The 26,327-nt window shown below is 42.1% G+C and overlaps 1 protein-coding gene across 1 annotated transcript; it reads left to right on the top strand.

Annotated features, from left to right (window-relative positions):
* The first annotated feature begins 510 nt into the window (after positions 1 to 510).
* Positions 511 to 18,152, top strand: pabpc1b (poly A binding protein, cytoplasmic 1 b). The gene is made up of 15 exons (XM_079591477.1): positions 511 to 1,199; positions 8,716 to 8,909; positions 9,039 to 9,154; positions 11,601 to 11,740; positions 11,831 to 11,925; positions 12,040 to 12,177; positions 13,305 to 13,400; positions 13,659 to 13,931; positions 14,021 to 14,111; positions 14,217 to 14,327; positions 16,954 to 17,099; positions 17,180 to 17,264; positions 17,353 to 17,483; positions 17,568 to 17,666; positions 17,762 to 18,152. The coding sequence occupies exons 1-14, from the start codon at positions 1,007 to 1,009 to the stop codon at positions 17,658 to 17,660; spliced, it is 1,902 nt and encodes a 633-aa protein (XP_079447603.1). The 5' UTR covers positions 511 to 1,006; the 3' UTR covers positions 17,661 to 17,666; positions 17,762 to 18,152.
* The last annotated feature ends 8,175 nt before the right edge of the window (positions 18,153 to 26,327 follow it).

Genomic DNA, 26,327 nt, shown 5'->3' with positions numbered 1-26,327 from the left:
CGGTCAACCAATAAGTTTGTCAAACGATACAAATAGCATGGACATGTTATTTAATTGTGTATATTTAGGATACATAAAATGTTAGCTATGGAATTAGTCTTCGCAAGACAACGGAGGCAAATGTGACAATGAAACACTGGTGAAATATTTTTTAGGAATTTAGGGGAAAAAAACTACAAAAATCTCAATGCTTCCTTTGGTCGTTAATGGATTTACATTATTAGTACTATTATTTAGTATTAACCGTATTAACACAATTTAATATCTAAATAATAAACTATAAATATTTAACAGAGCCATTTTCAAATACATTAACTCAATTAATAAACTGTGATAAAAATAATTCAATCATTTATTTTTTTCCTTTAACACATTCGTCGTTCATAAAGCTTATTATTAGTCATATCTACCGGGCTCTGACATTTTTCATCCAATCGTCATTCCAAACCGGTGAGCGACTGTTGCGTTTTTCTCATGCGCGTGCACGGTGGATGACGTACCCGCGGGTATATATGTGACGAGTCAGTCCGTCCCATTCCTCCCGAAACCCCCAGCTGTCAGTGCTGTGTGAGTGCGTGTGTGCTCCGGAGCTTGCCTCGGCACACATTATATAAAAAATAAAAAAATACAAAAAAAATTAAAAACTTTTAAAAAACCCAAAAAATCCCTTTTTTTCTTTTCTTTTTTTTAATAAATAAAAATTGGTGAAGTGGAAGCTGGAGGCCTTGAAACATCGCAACAACCCTGAAAAGATAACGACAGTCTGTGAGCTCGGCCTAGCGGTTTGCTTGATTTGTTGCATTGGATTTTTTCGCGTTTAAACATTTTTGTTGCCCTTATTATTTGTCATTTTAAACGAAGCACCAAACGCTTAAATCGTTCCAGAAATAATCGGCGTGTTTAGAATAGCTTGACAGCTAACTGTATTCTGACGTAGTGGATCTCACGCGCTGGTGCCGCGAAACACGTAAATTTCTGCAAGTTCACTGCTGCGACCGAAGAGAAAATGAACCCCAGCGCACCTAGTTACCCCATGGCCTCGCTGTATGTTGGGGACCTGCACCAGGACGTGACTGAAGCCATGCTCTACGAGAAGTTTAGCCCGGCCGGTGCCATCCTCTCCATCCGCGTGTGCAGGGACATGATCACCCGCAGGTCGCTCGGCTATGCCTATGTCAACTTCCAGCAGCCTGCAGACGGTGAGTGTGGCGTAACTGTGTAAAAGATGCCTTTTACGCTAATGACACATTGAAAAATAAATGCAGGGTTTCAGCAATATAATGCATATTCATTGAGAATCTTGTTAGTAGTGACCATATGCAGCACCATATTTTATGAATCTGTGTTGCCGGTTGATTATAAAGGGTTTAAGATGATGAGGGATGCATGCATACACCGCGTGATGTTGCTTGACAGCAGTGACTTGCATGATTGTCATATTTAGGGCGTGGGTGGGGCAGAGTGTGCAGCAAAGATAAAATCCCATCAACTGTCTCGATTGTCGGGAAAGTGTACCGAACACATTGATTATGCCTGTTTGTTCAAAAGTACTACATTTAATGTGGTTATGAAAAATGTCAAAACTTCTAAATGTAGGGACTATGTCCATGTAATGCTTTTTTTTTTTTTTTTTTTTTTGTTCCTGTTGGAGTGTGAGGTTTTTTTTTTTACAGAAGGGATTTTGGATATCTATTTTATCACCCCATAAATCATAATAATAAATAATAATAAAAACATGTCTTATGAATGAAATGTCATACAAGTCAGGCAAATGATACATGAACACAGCCCTCTGTATGAAATAGAAATATAACTGGAAAGTTTGCTGAATGTAAATGCTACTAGTGATGGGAAGTTCGGATCATTTTACTGACTCTTTGAATCTCGTTCAGCAAAATGAACAAATGATTATTTTTTTTAAAGTCATTTAGTTAATTTCATAAGGTTACAATTTATGTTAAGGTGTCATTGTTACAGTGTAATTATACATTTAAGTACTGAGTAATAATAATTAACAACATGTTACTATAGGGTTAGGGTAGAATTAAGATTTGGTTGAGGGTTAGTTGCATGTAATTGTGCATAATTTACTGTTATTACTATGGTAAGTACATGTAACATATGTAACAAGGACACTGTCAAATAAAGTGTTACGGAGTATAATTAAAATGTTACATGTTTAATTGCCAAATTCCACCACATCTACTTAAAGGGGACCTATTATGCAAAATTCAGTTTTATCAGGTGTTTGAACACAGATATGTGTCCACAGTGTGTGTAAACAACCAGCCTATAATGCTAAAAATCCTCCCAATACTTTTTTATAATCCCCATAAATCATTATCAATCTCTCAGAACAAGGCGTTTCAAATTTCTTTCTACTCCTCCTATGTAAGAGTAGGGAAGCCCCGCCCACGACTGGTGACGATCTGCACTAGATCCCGCCCTGAGTGAGAAGCAGCAGTTGTCACAGTGTCTGGTTTGTGTATTCCTGGTGTCCACTAGATGTCCTCTTCCCCACGGTGTCATCCACATTCTCACTACATTTCCCATGATCCTGTCTGTCACTTAGTGTTCATTATGTTCAGCTGTTTCTTGTCACCTTAATTAGCCCTTGTGTATATATACCCTGTCAGTTTCAGTGTTTGTCACGGAGTCCTTGTTAATGTCCCCACACTTCCGTTTCTGTTCCTGCCTGTTACTGTTCGTGTCTTGTGTTTTGGATTGCCTTATTGGACTTTCGACCCTTGCCTGGACTGACTGTGAGTACGGATTACCCTTCAATAAACTACTGCACTTGGATCTGTCTTCTCGTCTTGTGTGTGATCGTGACAGAAGGACTCCGTCACAATGCAAGGATCCAGCGGTATGTTTTCCAACTTCTCTTCCCCAGCCATCGAGCGGGAGAGGAGGGATTGTTTTGAGGGGACCCGCCTAGCCATTTTTCGTGGGACCCGGGGAGGTCACAGAGGAGGAGGTGGTCGAGAACAAGGCCAACACCACCCTCCACCTTGGCCCCCCTTCGTCCCTGGACTGGTGAGGGACGGATTAGAGCCACCATCTCGCCATCGCGGGCGGAGAAGGGGAAAACGCACGTCTGCCCAGCCAGAGTTTGTTCACGTCCCGTCTGCCCAGCCAGAGTTTGTTCACGTCCCGTCTGCCCAGCCAGAGTTTGTTCACGTCCCGTCTGCCCAGCCAGAGTTTGTTCACGCCCCGTCTGCCCAGCCAGAGTTTGTTCACGTCACGTCTGCCCAGTCAGAGACTGTTCACGTCACGACTGCCCAGTCGGAGACTGTTCACGTCCCGTCTGCCCAGTTTGAGACTGGTCTAGAGATGCCCATTTGTGGGGCCGCCAAGGGTATGTTGGACTATTTGGAGCGTCTGGCTCGGATCCTGGACATGCCAGTGTCTGCTGTTCCTGGGTCGGAGCCAGTGTCTGCTGTTCCTGGGTCGGAGCCAGTGTCTGCTGTTCCTGAGTCGGAGCCAGTGTCTGCTGTTCCTGAGTCGGAGCCAGTGTCTGCTGTTCCTGAGTCGGAGCCAGTGTCTGCTGTTCCTGAGTCGGAGCCAGTGTCTGCTGTTCCTGAGTCGGAGCCAGTGTCTGCTGTTCCTGAGTCGGAGCCAGTGTCTGCTGTTCCTGAGTCGGAGCCAGTGTCTGCTGTTCCTGAGTCGGAGCCAGTGTCTGCTGTTCCTGAGTCGGAGCCAGTGTCTGCTGTTCCTGAGTCGGAGCCAGTGTCTGCTGTTCCTGAGTCGGAGCCAGTGTCTGCTGTTCCTGAGTCGGAGCCAGTGTCTGCTGTTCCTGAGTCGGAGCCAGTGTCTGCTGTTCCTGAGTCGGAGCCAGTGTCTGCTGTTCCTGAGTCGGAGCCAGTGTCTGCTGTTCCTGAGTCGGAGCCAGTGTCTGCTGTTCCTGAGTCGGAGCCAGTGTCTGCTGTTCCTGAGTCGGAGCCAGTGTCTGCTGTTCCTGAGTCGGAGCCAGTGTCTGCTGTTCCTGAGTCGGAGCCAGTGTCTGCTGTTCCGGAGTCGGAGCCAGTGTCTGCTGTTCCGGAGTCGGAGCCAGTGTCTGCTGTTCCTGAGTCGGAGCCAGTGTCTGCTGTTCCTGAGTCGGAGCCAGTGTCTGCTGTTCCTGAGTCGGAGCCAGTGTCTGCTGTTCCTGAGTCGGAGCCAGTGTCTGCTGTTCGGATTTCGGTGGTCCGGAGACGGAGGAGGAGAAGGAGAGGAGCCTCTTCATCGGGTCGTCTGGTGGGTGCTAACCCAGAGACCAGCCCGGAGGTAACTGCCATCCCTGCCGCCCCGCCCGAGCTGCTCGCCCTGCCGGCCCCGCCCGAGCTGCTCGCCCTGCCGGCCCCGCCCGAGCTGCTCGCCCTGCCGGCCCCGCCCGAGCTGCTCGCCCTGCCGGCCCCGCCCGAGCTGCTCGCCCTGCCGGCCCCGCCCGAGCTGCTCGCCCTGCCGGCCCCGCCCGAGCTGCTCGCCCTGCCGGCCCCGCCCGAGCTGCTCGCCCTGCCGGCCCCGCCCGAGCTGCTCGCCCTGCCGGCCCCGCCCGAGCTGCTCGCCCTGCCGGCCCCGCCCGAGCTGCTCGCCCTGCCGGCCCCGCCCGAGCTGCTCGCCCTGCCGGTCCCGCCCGAGCTGCTCGCCCTGGTTCCTGAGCCGGTGGAGCCGGTGTCTTTTGCTGTTCCTGAGCCGGTTGCTGTTGTTGTTACTGAGCCGGTGGTGTCTGTTGCAGTTCCTGAGCCGGTGGTGTCTGTTGCAGTTCCTGAGTCGGTGGTGTCTGTTGCAGTTCCTGAGCCGGTGGTGTCTGTTGCAGTTCCTGAGCCGGTGGTGTCTGTTGCAGTTCCTGAGCCGGTGGTGTCTGTTGCAGTTCCTGAGCCGGTGGTGTCTGTTGCAGTTCCTGAGCCGGTGGTGTCTGTTGCAGTTCCTGAGCCGGTGGTGTCTGTTGCAGTTCCTGAGCCGGTGGTGTCTGTTGCAGTTCCTGAGCCGGTGGTGTCTGTTGCAGTTCCTGAGCCGGTGGTGTCTGTTGCAGTTCCTGAGCCGGTGGTGTCTGTTGCAGTTCCTGAGCCGGTGGTGTCTGTTGCAGTTCCTGAGCCGGTGGTGTCTGTTGCAGTTCCTGAGCCGGTGGTGTCTGTTGCAGTTCCTGAGCCGGTGGTGTCTGTTGCAGTTCCTGAGCCGGTGGTGTCTGTTGCAGTTCCTGAGCCGGTGGTGTCTGTTGCAGTTCCTGAGCCGGTGGTGTCTGTTGCAGTTCCTGAGCCGGTGGTGTCTGTTGCAGTTCCTGAGCCAGGGTCTGTCTCTGTTCCGCCTTGGTCTTCACCGCCATGGCCGCCCGAGTGGTCGTCTCCGCCGTGGCCGCCCGAGGGGTCTTCACCGCCCTGGCCGCCCGAGGGGTCTTCACCGCCCTGGCCGCCCGAGGGGTCTTCACCGCCGTGGCCGCCCGAGGGGTCTTCTCCGCCCTGGCCGCCAGATGGACTGTCGTCTCCGCCCTGGCCGCCAGATGGACTGTCGTCTCCGCCCTGGCCGCCAGATGGACTGTCGTCTCCGCCCTGGCCGCCAGATGGACTGTCGTCTCCGCCCTGGCCGCCAGATGGACTGTCGTCTCCGCCCTGGCCGCCAGATGGACTGTCGTCTCCGCCCTGGCCGCCAGATGGACTGTCGTCTCCGCCCTGGCCGCCAGATGGACTGTCGTCTCCGCCCTGGCCGCCAGATGGACTGTCGTCTCCGCCCTGGCCGCCCGATGGACTGTCTGCTTCGCCACGGCCGCCGGTTAGATTGTCATCCCCTGTTCCTGTTCCCCTTCATGGTCCTGGCCCTCCATCCCTCCCCCTGATCCTCCACCATTCTACCTCCCGCCTGGACTCTTGTTTTGTTTTTGTTTTTTTGTGGGTCTTGGAGCGTCTGGTAGCCGCTCCGTAGAGGGGGGATTATGTCACAGTGTCTGGTTTGTGTATTCCTGGTGTCCACTAGATGTCCTCTTCCCCACGGTGTCATCCACATTCTCACTACATTTCCCATGATCCTGTCTGTCACTTAGTGTTCATTATGTTCAGCTGTTTCTTGTCACCTTAATTAGCCCTTGTGTATATATACCCTGTCAGTTTCAGTGTTTGTCACGGAGTCCTTGTTAATGTCCCCACACTTCCGTTTCTGTTCCTGCCTGTTACTGTTCGTGTCTTGTGTTTTGGATTGCCTTATTGGACTTTCGACCCTTGCCTGGACTGACTGTGAGTACGGATTACCCTTCAATAAACTACTGCACTTGGATCTGTCTTCTCGTCTTGTGTGTGATCGTGACAGCAGTCCCACATTATAACCGTTAACTAAACCATACCTGCTCTATCTCCATGCAGAAAATATTTTCTGTCTCTGTGGGCATCCTAATACAGTTCCCACACGAGCACCTATACAGCAGTTTATAGATTAACATGACGGTACAGGGTAGTCGATGAGATGAATAAACGTAACTCCACAACAACTAAGTTACATAAATGTATCCACTAACCATTCAGAAACGTCCATGTACAGTCTAACAGTTGCAGCCTCTTCCCGAGTCTCTCCATCAGTATCTGACCTCCGGTTCAAACATGTAAGGCTATACCCCTCTCTACTGGGTATTATTGACATTTTGCCTGAGAGAGGGGGGGGGGGGGGGGGTGTCCCCTTCATTTGCATTTAAAGGGACACACACAAAAACAGAGCGTTTACCCTCACCCCCAAGAAGGGACAACTTTGACAAGCTATAATAAAAAATCTGGGTGGTATTTTGCCTGATGAAGACCTGAGGGTCTAAACGTTGCCTTTTTAAAAAATAAAATCCATTTTGGAACCAGTTAATATCAGTGTGCGGACTTCACACTTCTTTATTTTGAGCCGAAACCTCACAGACACATTCTGAGGACATCAGAGATTTATATTATTACATCATGTGAAAATGGGCATAATAGGTCACCTTTAAGCAAACTTTGATCACATTTCGATTAAAGAAACACGCCACCGTTTTTAGAAACGGGTTATTCAACGTCTCCTCTACATTTAGATAGGTGGGCAAACGCATTTTTGTCTCAGTGCATGCATCGTCTCAGTCTGGCAGCGCCGCCGCTAGCTTAGCTTAGCATAATGAATGGAATCCTTTGTTGCCGGATAGCATGTCGTGAGTAAAGTTATCCCAAAAAAAAAAACGAATTACTTCTTGTGGCCTGCGTATTCACGGGTACAAATAGCAATGCAGATTAAGACTAGGCGATTTCCTAGGTATTGACTTGGAACTATATTGGGGTGAAGCACTGGTACTTGGGCGCAGAGATATCACGCAACACCTGAACCAATCACAATGAGTGATGTCTCTGCGCAAGTAGCAGTGCTTCTGCCTAGGCTATCCGCTTAGGAAATCGCCTAGTCTAAATCTGCATTGCTATTTGTACTCGTTGTGAATACACAGGCCACAAGAAGTAATTCTTTTTTTTTTCTTTTTTTTTCTTTTTTTTTCATCCCTTTTACTCACGACATGCTATCTGGCAACAAAGGATTCCATTCATTATGCTAAGCTAAGCTAGCGGCGGCGCTGCCAGACTAAGACAATGCATGCACTGAGACAAAAATGCGTTTGCCCACCTATCTAAATGTAGGGGAGACGGTGAATAACCCCTATTTCAAAATAACGGTGGAGTGTTCCTTTAAGAAAAAACGCAGCCAAGGCCAAATTATGAGAAACCGAAATGATTAATTCATTGCGTATCTGGGTCTTCAGGCTATGCAGTTAGTTTACCTCACCTCCCGAGTCTTCAGGTCGAGTCATTCGTTCTTTTGTCACGTAACATCCTGATAGGCTAAAGCTATGCAGTCTGCACCCCAAACAGAAATTATTAATTCACCTCTCGAGTCTTCTGGTTCAAGTCATTCGTTCATCACGTGACGGCCACATTTGCTTTAGGCACTGCAGTCTGTCCTGGAAACAGAAATGATTAGTTCACCTACCGAGTCTTCGGGTTCGAGTCATTCGTTCTTTTGTCACGTGACCGCTTCCCTGCTCAGTATCTTGCAATAAATAGGCTAGCCTACATTATTATAATTGACTGTATGTTGTATTATAGTTGTAAAACAAGGCCATATTATGATCAAAAGACCTGTGCAATCAAAATTTCACAATAATCATATAACAAGGGGATGTATCATTAGAATTTTTTTTTAACTCAATAATATGGGATTTTCTTTGTATTATATGCTATGATATTTTCTAAAGATTCGAATCCACTGTAAACAAGTATCTTTGCTTTAACAACATGTTTCCCCCATCATACGGATAAAGTTTAAAGCATTAACCAACTCTTTTATTATTACATTCAATAGGTTTGAAACCCCCTGCCTTAGCCTTGTGGCTGTCACATGATGAACGAACGACTCAAACCCAAAGACTCAATAGGTGAACTGATCATTTCTGTTTCCGGTACAGACTGCATTGCCTTAGCCTATGGGGCTATCACATGATGATCGAACGACTGGAAGCCGAAGATTCGAGAGGTGAACTAATCATTTCGGTTTCCTGTACAGAGCCAATAGGATTTTGCGCATGCGTGGTCATCGCAAATTGAACGAATCTCTCTCTGAAACAACTCATTATTCCCGAGTCATATTAAAGATTCATGATGGACCCATCACTAAATGCTACTGAAGTGGAGAGTGCAAGAGAAGAAATTAATTTTGATTTAGTGGATTAATAATTGTTTTTGCTTCCAGCTGAACGGGCTTTAGACACAATGAACTTTGACGTCATCAAGGGTAGACCTGTCCGCATCATGTGGTCTCAGCGTGACCCCTCTCTGAGGAAAAGCGGCGTTGGAAACATCTTTATTAAAAACTTGGATAAGTCTATTGATAACAAAGCCCTTTATGACACCTTCTCTGCGTTTGGCAACATCCTGTCATGCAAGGTAAGGCACATACATGCTCTTGAAAGTGCTTTGCGGTGATTTGATTGTGAAAGTTATAATTTTTGTGCATGACTTGTGCTTCTGTTGGTCAGTGGGTGCATGATTTTATGCCTGATATCCTTTCTTAAGGTGGTTTGTGATGAGAATGGCTCAAAGGGCTACGGATTTGTGCACTTTGAGACCCAGGAGGCTGCTGAAAGAGCCATTGAGAAAATGAACGGCATGTTGCTGAATGACAGAAAAGTGTAAGTGAGATTTTGGTGTTTTCCCAAACTTAACCATTAGGGTGAAGGAAAATTGGAACCTGGAAAACTAACGTGGAAAGTGACTTGATTGATTTGTAGATTTGAAGTGTGTGTGGAAGGATTGGACCAAGTGCCATTTTTACAATATATTTTTGCCAATATAAAATATGGTTACAGTTTTTTTAAGGTGATGTAGTTACATTGTACTTATTAAAATAAGTACTGAGTAATATTAGAATAGAATAAAAAGAGGCATTTACGTATATAGCGCTTTCATATGTACTACTGTACACCCAAAGTGCTTTACAATCATATCAGGGGGTCTCTCCTCAACCACCACCAGTGTGCAGCATCCACTTGGATGATGCGACGGCAGCCACAGTACAACGGTGCCAGTGCACTCACCACACACCAGCTATAGTGGAGAGAGGAGAGAGAATGATAGAGCTTATTCAATGGAGGCCATGAATAAGAGGCCATGATTGGTAAGGGCCAATGGGTGGAATGTGGCCAGTACACCGGGGTTACACCCCTACTCTTTACGAGAAATGCCATGTGATTTTTAATGACCACAGAGAGTCAGGACCTCGGTTTTACGTCTCATCCAAAGGACGATGCTCTTTGACAGTATAGTGTCCCCATCACTATACTGGGGCATTAGGTCCCACACAGACCCTGCTGGCCTCACTAACTTCCACATCTTTAATAATATTAATTATCTACATGTACTTACTATCAAGTTGCGGTTAGGGTTTGGTTTAGTTACTTGTTATTATGCATAATTTACAGTTATTACTATAGTAAATACATGTAGTAACATGTACATCACCTTAAAAAAAAGTGTTACCTAAAATATTATTTTATGGTGATGTAAAATTAAGCAACATTCTGAAAATTTTAATTTTAGATAATATTTTATATTGCCTATTAATTTGCATTGCAAAAATTGCTTTAGAGTATTGGTGCATTATCACAGACATAAAATCTGGTTGCATCCGAATATGCCTACATCCCCAAGTGGTTTGAGCTGTGTGAGCTGAAGCTGAACAATGAATGAACACCGAACCAAAGCACTTTCCTAATGGGTTAATAAACTCAAACAAATGCATATGAGATAACAAATTACAGCTTTTATATTTATTCACAAAATGACATGAACCTGAACCAAGTTATTGTCTAGTCAGAATGCATAACTCCCGACTGTGCGCTTTTTCTGTAACATGCGCTAAAGCACAAAGAATTCACAACACTAGTGTTATAATAGTGTTCTTATTATAATGTCATGTATATGAAAGTTTGCTGCTGCATTTAACTGTATTTTCTAATAACTGTTCTTCGTTTTGGATGGCATGATGTCCCAACGCTAACTAATCAGACCTCAAGGTACCGCCCATAATACCAGAACCAGTCACATGATCATTTTCACAATTGATTGTCCCTGTCACTTTTCAGGACTTGAGTACTAGTGCCCATCCCTAGTTACGAAGATATACACCGATCAGGCATAACATTATGACCACTGACAGGTGAAGTGAATAACACTGATTATCTTTTCATCATGACACCTATAGTGGGTGGCTTATATCAGGCAGCAAGTGAACATTTTGTCCTCAATGTTGATGTGTTAGAAGCAGGAAAAATGGGCAAGCGTAAGAATTTGAGCGAGTCTGACAAGGGTCAAATTCTGATGGCTAGACGACTGGGTCAGACCATCTCCAAAACTGCAGCTGCAGACAAATCAGTGGTCAGTATCTATCAAAAGTGGTCCAAGGAAGGAACAGTGGTGAACCGGCGACAGGGTCATGGGCGGCCAAGGCTCATTGATGCACGTGGGGGGCAAAGGCTGGCCCGTGTGGTCTGATCTAACAGATGCATAGCCGCAGACCAGTCAGTGTGCCCATGCTGACCCCCTGTCCACCGCCAACCATCAGAACTGGACCACGGAGCAATGTAAGAAGGAGGCCTGATCTGATGAATCACATTTTCTTTTACATCACGTGGATGGCCAGTTGTGTGTGCGTCGCTTACCTGGGGAACACATGGTACCAGGACGCACTATTGGAAGAAGGCAAGCCGGCGGAGGCAGTGTGATGGTCCTGCCATCCATTTGGTTGTTACTTTGACACGTACCACCAAGTCCGATCCATGGAGGCCCCACCTTGCAACTTAACGGACTTAAAGGATCTGCTGCTAACATCTTGGTGCCAGACACCACAGCACACCTTCAGGGGTCTAGTGGAGTCCATGCCTCAACGGGTCAGGGCTGTTTTGGCAGCAAAAGAGGGACCAACACAATATTAGGAAGGTAGTCATAATGGTATGCCTGATCGGTGTATATTGTTGGAAAGGATGCTAAATGTGTAGACGAATTTTAAGTTCCATTTCTCAGCCCCTTGAAATAACTGTTGAGATTAACCTCATATTGATTGCTCCTCTTTGCCATCAGGTTTGTAGGGCGCTTCAAATCTCGCAAGGAGAGGGAGGCTGAGCTCGGTGCAAGAGCCAAAGAATTTACCAATGTGTACATTAAAAATTTTGGGGAAGATATGGATGATGACAAGCTCAAGGACGTCTTCAGCAAATATGGTAATTTGTTTTAAACTATATAAAACCACTAAAACTACAATTTCTCTCTTGGTTTATACATTTCAAAATATTTTTTTCTGATTTGGTTAGGTAATTCTATGAGCATCCGTGTCATGACTGATGAAAATGGGAAGTCCAGAGGCTTTGGATTTGTGAGTTTTGAGAGGCACGAGGATGCGCAGAGGGTCAGTTCAGCTTTAAATGTGGTCAAACTAACGTACTTGACTTCCTGGAGTAAATGTAACCATAGGATGAACAGGTGCCACTGCCAAAAAAACTGTTTTGATCTCTTGGAACAGGCTGTGGATGAGATGAATGGCAAAGAACTGAACGGGAAGCTCATCTATGTGGGTCGCGCTCAGAAAAAAGTGGAGCGCCAAACTGAGCTCAAGCGCAAATTTGAGCAGATGAAGCAAGACCGGATGACTCGCTACCAGGTCAGTAAAGTTGAACTGACTTCTGCAGCCTTGTGAAATTCAGTGTTTCCTTTTCAGTGGACCGCACTGGCCAAAATGGCTGCAACAGTGACTTTTTAGTCCATGGGCCCCATGTTCTTTTATAGTGGATATTGGGGACATAAGTGGCTATGTACAATAGTTTCTTATTTATGGACCTAAATTAGGCTGTGTAACTGCATTTGGTTCTTAATCGTATTATTTATAATACGAGACCATATAAATGACAGCTGCTGAAAGAGATGTATGAAATGTCTATGTCTGCATAAGGCAAAAAGGAGACACTGAAACAGTTTATTAATACTTGAAATGATTCCTACAATAGGCAGATTTTTTTATTGTAAATATAGTCTTATTATTAGGGGTGTGAATCTTCACTGGTCTCATGATTCAATTTGATTACAATTATCATGTCTTCGATTCGATATCACAATGTGTTGCATCCTTAATATTCTATATTATTGTCCATGGCTACATTTTCGTCAATGAATACAAGCAGTCAGATACATGAACTCGCTTTTTGTTTTATCTTCTCCAAGAAAGTACACTTCCTGAATGTAGCAAACATCAAACAAAACTTAAGTCTGAATCGTAATCGAAACGTGAGGGAAGTGAATATTCACACCTCTAGAAATTAGTGTTAACTTTCTTCTCCTACGTTCTTTTGTTTTGATATCCGGATTGGCAGCGCAGGTGAAAGTTGCATTCATGGTGTGCCATCTACTGTACCGCTTTGAATTTGTGCTTGACTCGGTCAGATTCAGAATTTGTTTCATATTTGTTTGCTCTGTGTTGTTGGTTTTTTTCTTCTTTTGGAAAGGGAAGTCGTTGGAAACGCTTTTGGAAGCTAATGGAAATGTATATTTGCTAAAGTCTCCCATTTATATAGCAGTTAATCCTACTCTAGTTTGTCTTTCACCTGGTTTGCATATAGGCTGATGTACATCTATTTATTCACTGAACCCTTGTAAAACACCACTGCCACTGCTTAAACTGCTGGAATTTGACTCTTAAGAATCTGTATGAACCTTGTAATAGTTTATTAAATCTAGTGCATTGTAAGTGCCATCACTGATGCAGTTCTTCATCGTCATTTGGTCTCTTTACAGGGTGTCAATCTCTATGTTAAGAACTTGGATGATGGTATTGATGATGAGCGTCTTCGTAAAGAGTTCGCTCCCTTTGGAACAATCACCAGTGCCAAGGTATGATTGTGTGTGTGTGTGTGTGTGTGTGTGTGTGTGTGTGTGTGTGTGTGTGTGTATGTGTGTGTGTGTGTGTGTGTGTGTGTGTGTGTGTGTGTGTGTCACAAAAACAAAAAACAAATGTATCAAATGGTGTTTCATTCTGAAAAAGTTACATTACTTAAGTAAAATGGGTTGCAAATGCCATTTGATGTTTACATTTAGGTTGTATGTTGCCTTTTGGGCAAAAATTGAAGTCTTCTCTCTCTTCTGTCCCAGGTCATGATGGACGGTGGTCGCAGTAAAGGCTTTGGTTTTGTCTGTTTCTCTTCCCCTGAGGAAGCCACTAAAGCAGTGACTGAGATGAATGGCCGTATTGTGGCCACTAAGCCATTGTATGTGGCTCTTGCTCAGCGCAAAGAGGAACGGCAGGCCCATCTCACCAACCAGTACATGCAGAGGATGGCCAGTGTCCGTGCAGTGCCAAACCCAGTTATCAACCCCTACCAACCTGCACCTCCATCAGGATACTTCATGGCTGCCATTCCACAGGTAAACACAGTCACTTGGTTGGTTGACATGTTGCTTAGATTAGCATTACGGCTTATTTCTACTCCATTAATAATTTTCTCGCATCACAGGCCCAGAACAGAGCTGCATATTACCCTACCAGTCAGCTCGCGCAGCTCAGACCTAGTCCCCGCTGGGCCACTCAGGGTGTCCGTCCTCAGCGTAAGTTGACTTTTTATCCCAGAATCCTGCAGTAATAAATGAATCAAATGTCACTAATCCTTGAAATATTGATTCATACTAATGGACATTCAACATTTTCTACAGACTTCCAAAACATGCCAGGCACAATGCGCCCATCTGCCCCCAGACCTCAGACTTTCAGCACCATGCGTCCTGCATCACAGGTGCCCCGCATGATGTCCACTCAGCGTGTTGGTGAGTCTTACATTTTTTTTAAACGTAACATTCTCATTTTCCACTAGATATTTTCGTCTTCATCTCATCAGCAATTTTGATTTTGGCACTCTCTGCATCAGCTGACCACTAAGGAGCGATGCTGAGCAGACCTAGAATGTACAGTGGCGTGACATAACTGCTAGATTCAAACTGTGTTTCTGTTTTTTTCATATCAGATATAGATTGTGTCATGATCAGCACCTCAGATTTTTCCATAGACACAATTTTCAAAGAACAGAATGTTTTAGTACATTGTGTTCCAAAGTGTTAGAATGTTAGGCCTAAAAGGGGAAGTAAGGTTTAGATCTTAGAATCATGGTTAGTTTAAAAGAGAGTTTACTATCTTATCTATTAAAAGCCATCACAGGGGTCAGTTAGAATATTTTTAACTTGCACGTATAAGGGTTAAGATGCTTTTTTTGCGGGCGGACGATCACAATGCCGGCTCAACACCGTGATGTCTGTCAGTCATTGGCCCCAACCCTATCTGAAATTGCGATTGGTGGTCAGTTTGTGTGTAAATGTACGTTTTTTACCAACTTTTTCCACTTTTGATGTTATTTCTAGCGAGAAATTGCTATTGTAGTCATTTGCTTGGTTATCACCAAAGCTCACTTTATTTTGTTTTAGATCATTAAACCATTACGCTGCCTCTGAAGCCTGTCCGAAATCAGCTTCATGACGTACCTTCATGCCACGCTGCCTGCAGAGTCATTGCCTGATAGTTTTACTTGATTGGCTGGATCAGGTGCATTTAATTAGGGTTGAAGCTAAGCTCCAGGAACTGAGTTTTGCATTAGAACTAACCCTAATCAAACATGCCTGAATCTAAGGTTTTTGGTTGAATTCAAATCAGACAGACAAAACTTTGTACTTTCTTGGCTGCAATGACTGTTGGTTTAAATGATGGTTCTTTAAAAATACCCCCATAATGCATTTGGTTCTTTTTTGACCCATATCAAATGCAGCTTTTAGTACATCAAAAAACTTTTCAAAACAGCCAAGACTAGCAGAATACATATTTGTATGAATTTATTTATTTATTTTTAATAAAGTTTAAGAAATACAATCATTAAAATAAAAAACTATTCTGATTCATTTTGACTCCGGGATCATCTGAAAATTTGTTAAAAAATCTACATCTGAGTTAGATTTGTCTCAATGCTTTTGTAAAATATAAATATAATTGGTAACACTTTACAATAAGGTTCATTGGTTAACATTAGTTATTATATTAACTAACATGAACTAACCATGAGCAATTCATTCCCTTTCGAAAGGGAACTCGCACTGTCAATTGACGTTAACAAAGATGAACAAATACATTAACAAACGTCTAGGTTACGACTGTAACCTCTGTTCCCTGAGAACAGGGAACGAGACACTGCGTCGATTGACGCTAAGGGGAACGCCTCAAGCGTGACAGGTGTCTGAAATCACAATCAAATCATGGCAATCCTATTGACCGGCGACAGCCCATTAACGTGCAACCTGGGAGTATATAAGGGCACCTTGCAAACATTATAATCATCTTTTCGTCTTCAGGGACTGTTCTGTCTGTAAGCACTTGAAAATCAGGTAATTATGAAATGCACTGAGAAAGCTGAGTGCTTTCAGAAGTGTGCAGACCCGTGCTCAAGATATTTGACGCCGGGTGACACACACGAACTGTGTGTTTTCTGTCTGGGAAGGAAGAGCGCGCGGGTCTCGCGCGTGTTCCTGTAGAACGTATACCTTGGGCTATGACCATAGGGAATGCTGTCACTGGCAGCCCAGTGTGACCTGAGTGTGAGTGGTTCTGGCATTTCATTTGAATTTGCTGGTTTTGACAGTTGTCACTGCCAATGGGTATGCACTCCCCTTAGCATGGTGACGTTGGTATATTGTTATAGGTTATGACTGTAACCTCTGTTCCCTGAGAACAGGTAACGAGACTGCATCTTTATGCCATGCCTCGGGGCCTGCCTACCAAAACAGTCCCTTCAGACGAAAAGGTGATTATCATATTTGCAAGGCGCCCTTATATACTTCCAGGTTGCACGTTAATGATTCATGGGCTGTCGTCGGTCAATAGGAATGCCGTGATTTGATTGTGATTTCAGACACCTGTCACGCTTGAGGCGTTCCCCTTAGCGTCAATCGACGCAGTGTCTCGTTCCCTGTTCTCAGGGAACAGAGGTTACAGTCGTAACCTAGACGTTTGTTACTGTATTTGTTCATCTTTGTTAACGTTAGTTATAAAAATACAGCTGTTCATTGTTAGTTCATGTTAGATCACAGTGCATTAAATAATGTTTACAATATTTTAATTAATATTAGTAAATGTTGAAATAAACATTAACAAAGATTAATAAATGCTGTATACGTGCAGTTAATTATTAGTTCATGTTAACTTATGTAGTTAACTCATTTTAAATAATGAACCTTATTGTAAAGTATTACCATATTTTATATATATATATACTGTATATATATTCATGCATCCTGTTTTGTTAAGAATTTTATTTAAGATTTTTTTTTTAAGTTTCATAAATGTGCACTGTTTTAAATAGACATAAGTTGAGATGAATTGAACTATACCCGTTTGATTTCACTGCTCTCTCAGCTGCTCAGACTATGGGTCCGCGGCCCTCCGCTGCAGCGGCTGCAGCTTCTGCCCCACCAGTTCGCGGCGTGCCTCAGTACAAATATGCACCCAGTGTCCGCAACCCTCAGCACATGAACTCACAGCCTCAGGTTACTATGCAGCAGGTAAGACGCAACATGTATCCCCTTCACATCTGAAAGATGTGATTTTTGAGTTTACTCTTCTGATTGATTCTCTTGGTTAGCCTGCTGTGCATGTGCAAGGACAGGAACCGCTGACAGCCTCCATGCTCGCCGCTGCTCCTCCACAGGAACAGAAGCAGATGCTGGGTAAAGATCATGTTCAATGAGTTTTCTGATAATTTGTTCCTCCCACCACACTATAAAAGGAGGTTAATGCTTAATTTCCCTCTCGCAGGTGAGCGTCTCTTCCCACTTATCCAGAATATGCATCCCAGCCTGGCTGGCAAGATCACTGGAATGCTGCTGGAAATCGACAACTCTGAGCTTCTCCACATGCTGGAGTCTCCGGAGTCTCTGCGCTCCAAGGTTGGAGGGTTTCTGAATGGTCGTTTTTGTATGGAAACTGTATGGAATGAAGTGTTTTAAAAGCATAAATGTTTTGTCTGACAGGTTGACGAGGCAGTGGCCGTACTTCAGGCTCACCAGGCTAAAGAAGCCGCTCAAAAAAACGTTACCAACTCTACTGGCGTGCCAAGCGTTTAAGCCAAGGTAACATTCCTTTTGTTATTGTCTGTGTTTTTCTCCACTCACATCAAATGTTCAGTCTGTTGGAGAAATGAGGTCATGATGTCTGTGTTTTACAGGGGTGTGCCACCTTGAATCTTCACAGAGAGGGGAAAAAGTAAACATCTGAAAAGAACCTAAAACACAGAAAACATCGCAAAACATCTAAAACCATATTTAAAAAAGAAACTAGAAAGAGCCAGGTCTAGAGACAAGCATTATAGGCCTAGTTAAGCTATTTAAAAAAAATGAATAAAAAAGGAAAAACAGACAAAACTTATGTTGGGGGTTTTAAAAAAAATCCACCGTTTAGGGAGTAAACAGCCGTAAAGCATTCCTGCCTTGTTTTATTTCTTTTAAAGCCTGGCTATGTCATGTTCTTAGAAGGGAGGCGAGAACTGGCAGAACCAGCAATGTGATGTTATCTTAAATTGACAATATGCTTGCTCAAATAAAGTTCATTAAAATGTGTGTGTCTTCATTTGTCCACAGAATATTTGGGATGCCAAAACCATGCTTTAAGTTTGTCTTTATGGACAAGACTGAAGTGTTAGATTCAGTCTTGTAACACTGCATTTTTCAGGCTCTGTGTGTGATTATTGGGTAGAACAGGAGATGGGAGAGTTGGAATGAAAGAGGAAGATGAGTGCCAGCAAGTGAGTATAACTGCACAAAAAAGGACAAAACTGCATTGCTGACGAGAAATGATCTGAGAAGGGCCTTTTTTATTTGGATATGTATAACTTAATGGGATGTTGGGGTCCTTTTAATAAGCATAACTCTTATTCTACCGTTCTGTTGTAAAGAATAAAGTGAGCATATATGAAATAAGGGTGATGGGATAATGGAACAATGTATGTGAAACTTGATACCCTATCTCCATTTGAGTAATATAGCTCATCTGTTATTTTTTCAATCTTGGGGCTTGTGAGTATCATGGTAAGTAAGAATCAAATAAGCAGGATAAAAGATCAGCTAGCTATTAACCCGCTGCTGAGCTCAAGTGTTTTTTTGGTATGTCAAACTATGTACCATTACAATTGTGTCTGTTTTTAGTTATTTTCATGTCATAGAGAGTGCATGTCATATTTCTCAAGTTACTGTATGCCTTAACATTAATTTCCAGAGTAGGTCACAGAGATGCTTTTTTAATCTTAAAAATAGTATAAAGGTCTAGGTAATCATCAGGTTGTGGAGTAAGGACATGGCTATTGTACAAAAGTTATTTCACTTGATATGGGTGATTCTTCACTGTTCTATATAAAAAGGTATGGCATTGTAATTAACATTTTATTATATATAAATACATTTTAAATTATAAGTCATGCTTTGTGGGCCTCGGCTCTTGCCCTGAACTTTACCAAATTAAATAGAATTTTTAATTTCAGCTAGCATTACCATTAAAAGCACTTAACATTTAAGAGCAATCAGGACAAATTAATTTAGTCTTACTAGCTAAATTGTGTTAGCAAGTATAAGGCCTATCTAACTTTTACTCCAAAAAAGTGAAAACATTACCATCGTGATACCAAAATCTGCTTGAAGGCTGATAATCTTTATTGACCAGCAAGGAGTTTTGTTGTATATTTCACATTCTTTCCCCAACCCCCCAACATAACATGCAGCAAGTGTTTACTGTTGTACACTGCGGTCTGCAATCACTAACTTTATTAATCAGAGCATTTCATCTACATCACAGAATATATTCGTATCATGCATTATGGACATAAAAATGTTTTAATCCGTGGTACTTCTGCCAAACCATCTCCACGGGCCTTTTCCATTGTGGTTGGTGGTATTGTTTAACAATGACATGCTCTTATTCCATTGAAAACAAACTTGGTCATCCACCTCTGTTCTTTAACTTACAAAACTTGCCACTCTCAGGCTGTCTCAAAACTACAAATGTACACTGTCAGCAATCGTATAGTATTGTACAATACTTATAAATATAGAAGTGGAATGTCATAGTAACACTTTGGCTCTGTTTCCTAGCTTCTCTCAAGAGGCCAGGATTTATTACATGGTCGATTAGGGTGACTTCCATTTCATCTGAAAGTCTCTTCACTCCTCCTCCATCCTGCTGTCCGCTTCCTTTCTGTTCATGTCTTACAATTTCTCCTCTTATTTTTTTCCACTACACCAAAACCCTCCACTTTACCCATCTCTTCTTCCTCTCCTACTCTTCCTATGCCCTGTCCTTTTCTTAATCTCTCTTTCTTTCCCCTCATCTCTTTCAACCTGTTCTCCTTTCCCTCTAATTACACTCATTCGTCAACTCTCCTTTTTCTTTCTTTTCCCCTTCTCGTGCTTATTCTTATCTTTTGAAAATATTTATTTTTATAGTTATATATAGTTATAGTTTTATATCAATTGTGATAGCTGTGTAAACAATTAGAAAAATTTGATTTTCAGTGATGTTTTTTATTGTTAACCCAGCAGACACGGGTTTTGGCCAACTGAAATCATTCCATGTGCAATTCAGAATATGACAAATTAATGTTTGGTTTGTTATGCTTGGGAAATTGTACATGAATGTTTGTGATTTTTGTAAAATCAATTATAAAGAGCTACAAATGTTTTTTTTCCTTATATATAACATTTTTGGTTGGCTGTGTGAACACATTTGCAAATTCTGTTCACATTGATTTGAGAAAATTATGCATATGATTTGTAATTTGTATGAAATGGATGAAAACTTACAATCTGTTTTGGACAATTACAAAGGGTTCCGATTATGAATCCTGTATTTTTTAACTGTTTGTTATTTTGAGAGCAGTGATCTCTTGTGTTTGGAAAAAAGTGTCAAATCCTTTGAGAAAAACTAAATATTTTGTATGTATGTTGTGAAGTTGTGCCTTGAGTGTAAATCTAATGTATGTGTTCCACTTTCAATTATATTATATGCCATGACGCAATGAAACACCGAATTGTGTGGACGTCATTTTTGGCCAAGGTCATATTCCCAACCTATTATTTCATGAATCACTAGTATCGGTATTAGTTTTGTTACTTTGTGGGTTTTAGTGAAAGTGGCCAGATGGAAGGAGCTGTCCTCTTGCTAAATCTGGTCAAGTTTTTGATATTGCTCAGTATGCGAAGGGTCACAATGTCCACAGAATTGTTTCAAAGCAAAGTGAGACTATTACCATGCAGATTGTAAAGGAGCTGGCAAGGTAGACTAGGGAGCCTTTTGACAGGAGGATAAAAATCACCTGAATGTGGGCCCACTTGAAAACAGCTTCTAAAGACCTGGATGAGACCTCCAACCTCTATTTTCACATTGAACTGTAAGAGGTTGGAATGAGATGTTGTGGAGCAGTAAAGAAACCATTTATCAGTAATATTTACTGCAAAAAACACCTTGCATTTGCCAAAGAACATGATTGTATGGAAGATTGGAGCCGTGTTTTGCAGTCCGACAAGTCAATATTTAACAACCCAGCATTGGATGGTGTCAGCCTGTCAGGCATGTTCATATCAGCTGGAGTGTTTTAATACCAAATGCATGCGTGGTGCCATTAAACACGGCAGGGAAACAATGATATTGGGGATGCAAGTTCCTGGCACTTTGAAAATGGACCAATACTTCGGAGTCCTGCTGAACACAATGGAGCCAAGTATGGAGGATCTGTTTAAAGATCAAATGTGTGGTTTACAACATAATAACAATGCCAAACACACCACGCATGCAACAAAGTTGCCCACAATGAAAGGGTTCATGCTCAGCATTTTGAAGTCTTCAAGTGGCCTCCTCAGTCTCCTGACCTCCATTGAAAACCTTAGCGAAATTATATAAACCTGAATTGCGATAAGTCATGCAGGTCTTCCAGTGAAACTCAACTTTGGGAAGAACTTAAGGAGTATTAGAAAGAAGTTTAGCATGAAATTATGTGGAAAGTTTAGTGAGTCAATGCCCTTGGAGAATGGCTGCGTTAATCGGTAAAAAGTAGTATAGTAAGCCGCATGGTATACGATCTTCAAAATATCTTCTGAGATCTACCTGTGATCATTCACATACTTCTTTTCTATGCAGTTTTCTAGACTTGTGATTTTTACCTGGCGAACCATAAAATGGCCAAAAAATCTTTTTGACTTGCATTGATTGAGGAACTCGAGCCATATCAGGACAGTAAATAACCAGAAAACTATATACTATAAATAAACTATAAAACTACTAATATAAATTATATAAATGTATATACAGTATATAAATGCAATTATTCCTTAAATATATACATGAATGTGTGTATTTATACAAAATAATTCTACACAGTACACACACATATATTATGTAAACACAAACTTTTATTTTGGATGTGATTAATCACGATTAAACTTTTGACAGCCCTAGTTAAAATGTAATGTAACCTTCTCCCTTTAAATACTTTGGTCAGTTCAAGAATAATTTATGCAATTTTATATTATTTATTTGAAAGAAAAGCGGCACCCCCCTTTTTTTAATAGACATGAAAATGCACATTCCGAACTTAAATGGTTGTAATTCAAGAATGCTTTGGCATACAGATGTAAGATTGGTCTTGTTTTAAAGAAGACATTTGGTAGATTTTTTGTAGAAGTGAAATAAATTAAGAAAGTTAAACAGAAGAAAAGTTATAGAAGTTTGAGTTTATGAAAATGTACAATGTTAAAATTGTATTATTCATATTTTATATAAAATATATATTTTCAAATATATAAAAAATCTGAACAAGTTGTGTTTCAAATTTTAGGTTGATATCTCAAAAAATAAGCTTTCAGTGAGATTTTGTTTGGGCGCAGTACCACACTTTTTCACTAGTTGACATTACTTGACATACCGGTAGCCTACTCCATTTCCAAATGTTGTTTGACTCGACTGAACCATTATTTTTTCAATTTTCATACAATTTATGAAGTAGACATCCTATTCCTATTCAAAAGTAGTACTGGAAGTTTGGCAGATTTGAAATGAATTCAACCTCTCAGAAACACAAAAAGAACAGGTATGTGTATTATATAGCTCGCTGCCACATCACAAATGGTGAATCTAAAACATTTTTTTTTATATTTAAAATATTTTCAGACCTTTTTTTTCTAAAAGAATTGAATGGATGCTATCTTTTGAACTCTTGGCATGAAAACAAACTGAGGTTTCTACCATTCTTTCATGATTTTTCATGTTCATCACTATTTCAAAATAAAGGTCCGAACACGCCTTAGGAGTATGAAAATATTCTTGTTACAAATAGATAAATTATGGCTCCTCTGTCATTTATTTTGAAAATCAGTCACCAAATATGTAAACTAGAGATTGTAAGCTTTCAAATGATATATAGTTAGTCAAGATTAGTTTAGGTTTAGTATAGGATATTACTGTTTTAAATATGTAATGGCTGTGTAATGGCTGCTCGAGGTTGATATGGGATTGAGAAAATAATTAGTAATAAGTAATGGAATTATTTTGAGAGAGGGAGTAATTAGTAGTAATCTAATTACACTGTTGAAGATGTAATTAATTAATCACTTTTTTTTAGAGAAACTTACCCAACACTGTGCATAAATTATGTTTTAACAGATTTAATGTAAAAATGTTTTGATTGAAAAAATGAAAAATTTTTAGTATGAAACTAAAACCAAGGATCTCAATTTATTTCTACTATCTCAGTTTAATATTCAGGGAGGGGGAGGAGTGTTTGGTAAACTTGTTTGGAAACAGTCAGTATTTCATATGGTGCCATTAGTGTGAAAGTGTGTGTTTGCTGCTTCTGGATCTGCTTAGATTGTTCAGAGTTCTCACACAGTGGGGTCGTGACATCATAGTGGAGATTCCTTTCTGGCAACTGTAAACTACAGCTCTGACTCTGCTCTGCTGTTGGTGTGTTAGAGTGAATAGATCGAAAGACTTTCGAGACTTTCTGCAGATATCGACGACAAATATTGAATTCAATTGTAGCATTCGGTGTCCATAATGGCGCTGTTTAGCAGTCTACTTAGACAACTGTTTGAGCCTTTTGCTCACTTCTTGCGCAGAGAGGGGACACCTCAGAGAGCACAGCAGTGTGCAGCGCAAGAATCAGCGACAGAGAAACTTCCAGAGGAGTGTGAGGCCGTCGACTTCACTGCCAATGTCAGGAAGTGCAGGAGGAGACGCCGCAAGGTAGTCCACAGTCTGGAAAAGTTAAAGGAGGGAGGAAGTGAGCTTAGGGAAGCTGGAGAAAAGAAAAAGAAGAAGAGAAAACGTAAGGAACGGAAGATCACAGAGCCAATGCCACTTCTTGTGAAGGTCAAACCTCTGCCTACTACAGTCAGATGTTCCTTCCTAAAGCCAATAGAGGGAGAACCACCAACGGTTACAAGTGTCTCCGGACACCTCGCTCTACCAGCCGCTGTCTTCAAACCCCTGCCGCCAGTGACAAAACCTCCCGTGCATCCTCAGAAACCAGCTTCAGCACCTGAGGATGTGTTATCTCTGCCATGTTCTCCGCTTCAACTGGATCCTCCCAAACTGTTGGCGGTTCCTCCATGTCCCGATGAAGTTGTTTCCCTCCGACACTCTTCATCCCAAGTGCGTCATCCCAAACGACTTCCTCCAAGCCCCACTCCTGCACATGATGAAGTTGCTCTGAGACGTCCTCCCAGCCGGAAGCCTGAGCCGTTCACTTCCCTGTTTGAGCCACCTCCAGAACTCATGCTGGTGGACATAGAGGACGAGGAGAACGAGTATGTGGAGTACACAGGGAAGACCATCAGGGCCAGTACTTTACTCAAGTCTAAACGCCCCCAAGCGCCGGAGGCTGAAATGAAACCGAGAAAGATGTTTGCTTGGCTGGAGAAGGACACTGAGGTGCAGGAGGAAGCGTGGGCGGACGAAGTGGAGGAGGTCCAGGAATTTAAGGAAGAGGAAGGTGACCCCAGTGAAATGGGAGACTCCACGGCCATACAAGGCCATTCGGATGATGACTCTCATATCGATGAGCTCACGATGAAGCTTGTCTGTGAATCCTCTACTGATGGTCCCGAGAATGAAATCCAGAACAATGTGAACGTCCAGAAAAAGTGCAAAAGAAAAGTGACATTTGTTCTGTTCACCTGGGTGGAGGAGAAGGTCAAGAAAAGGAAGGAGAAGAAAATAATTAAGGACAGGGAGCGAAGAGAAAAAGAGTTGCTGCTTGAACGCTACATAAACGATCCGAAACTGAAGCACTTGTGGATCAACAAGCACAACCGCAACTACAACTCCTCCTAATGCAGATCATCGTCCCTCTTCACCTTTAACCTTTGTAAATAAAAAAGTCTGCAAACTAAAAGTTGAAAGATCCATGACACTTCCTGACAATTAAAACACAAAACAAGTCTAATATGAAGTGAATCAATTTGAACTAATTTGAATAATTGTTTACCTAGAACAGCGGCAGAAAGTGAATCATTCAATGCATAACAGTGGAGTTCACAGATCATTATATTTTCTCAGATGTGGATCCATCACCTCCATGCTCGTCTTTTCATGTTTCTTGCTTGCTGTTGTTTTTGGCAACAGTTGTATGTGTACCGGTATTTTTTATTTTATTTTTCTCATTCAGAGTCAAAGACTGCACACTTCATGTGATCATGATCATATAAATCCATATATGTGAAAGTAAATAGATGTGAATTTGTAAAAAAAAAAAAAAAAAATATATATATATATATATATATATATATATATATATATACTGTATATGTTAATGAGACTAGTAACCCCCCCCCCCCCCCCCAAAAAAAAAAAAAAAAACCGTTTTTACATGAAAAACAAAGGAGCTGGCAGCAAGTCACTGCTTTAATGAGTGAGTTGAATCCTTCATTCAACCGATTCGTTCAAAATAGCCTAACATAGCCTACTAATTTATTTAACTTAGAAAACGTTTTTACGAATGTATAGCCTAATAGCCCTTTCTGGTAATTTGATTTTTTAACAATGCAATAAATGCAGCAATGCACTACTGTTTCAAATGTTATTGTACACTTTTTTTTAAAGGAGACAACACAATACTGGCAGTATGCAGTACACTAGTATTCCATTAGAAGGATAGCTGATGGCTCTGTTGACTTATTGATGTGTGAGTAACAAACATTTGAGTCAGTCAATCACCTTTTATATATTGTTATAATTGTTATATTGTTATAATTGTTTCCAAGTTTAAACATTTAATTGCCAGTCTGTCATTAATCTCAGAGATTGTTCTCTTTGCATCTTTTTGTCAGGAATGGATACATACATCAATATGGTCCACTATCCTCACAGGTGTGTCGTGTGTCAGCATTGAGAGATACTGAGTTAACGCTTGTGGTTACACAACTTAGTGCTAGCAGTGTTAGTCTAGAATGTGAAATTGCAGGGTTGGTCATTCTGAGGTGCTTTATCTTCAGCAGGAATACAGTGTTGCTATGCGGTTGCCAGGATGTGATTGGTGCGTAACGTGCGAAGCTATACCGTTGCTACGGTATTCTTGGAGGTTGTTAGTGTGTAATTGCTAGGGTGTTCTGGGTATATTGATATTGTTAAGTTCAAAAGTAACACTCTAAAATCCTAACCAATTGTGAAATCAGGTTGCAATCACGCACATAAAGCCGGGGACACTCTTAACGGCTGTAAGGCCGTTTATTAATGTAATTCGATACTTACAA

The sequence above is a fragment of the Phoxinus phoxinus genome (genome assembly GCF_949152265.1).
Source record: "Phoxinus phoxinus genome assembly, chromosome: 19".
NCBI classification, from domain to species: domain Eukaryota; kingdom Metazoa; phylum Chordata; class Actinopteri; order Cypriniformes; family Leuciscidae; genus Phoxinus; species Phoxinus phoxinus.
This window is presented reverse-complemented; position numbering and strand designations above follow the sequence as displayed.

Coding starts and splice junctions, on each gene's coding strand:
- pabpc1b (XM_079591477.1), top strand. CDS start 1,007: ATGAACCCCAGCGCACCTAGTTACCCCATGGCCTCGCTGTATGTTGGG. Junction 12,178..13,304: donor ACCGGATGACTCGCTACCAG/GTCAGTAAAGTT, acceptor GTCTCTTTACAG/GGTGTCAATCTCTATGTTAA. Junction 14,112..14,216: donor TCAGGGTGTCCGTCCTCAGC/GTAAGTTGACTT, acceptor CATTTTCTACAG/ACTTCCAAAACATGCCAGGC.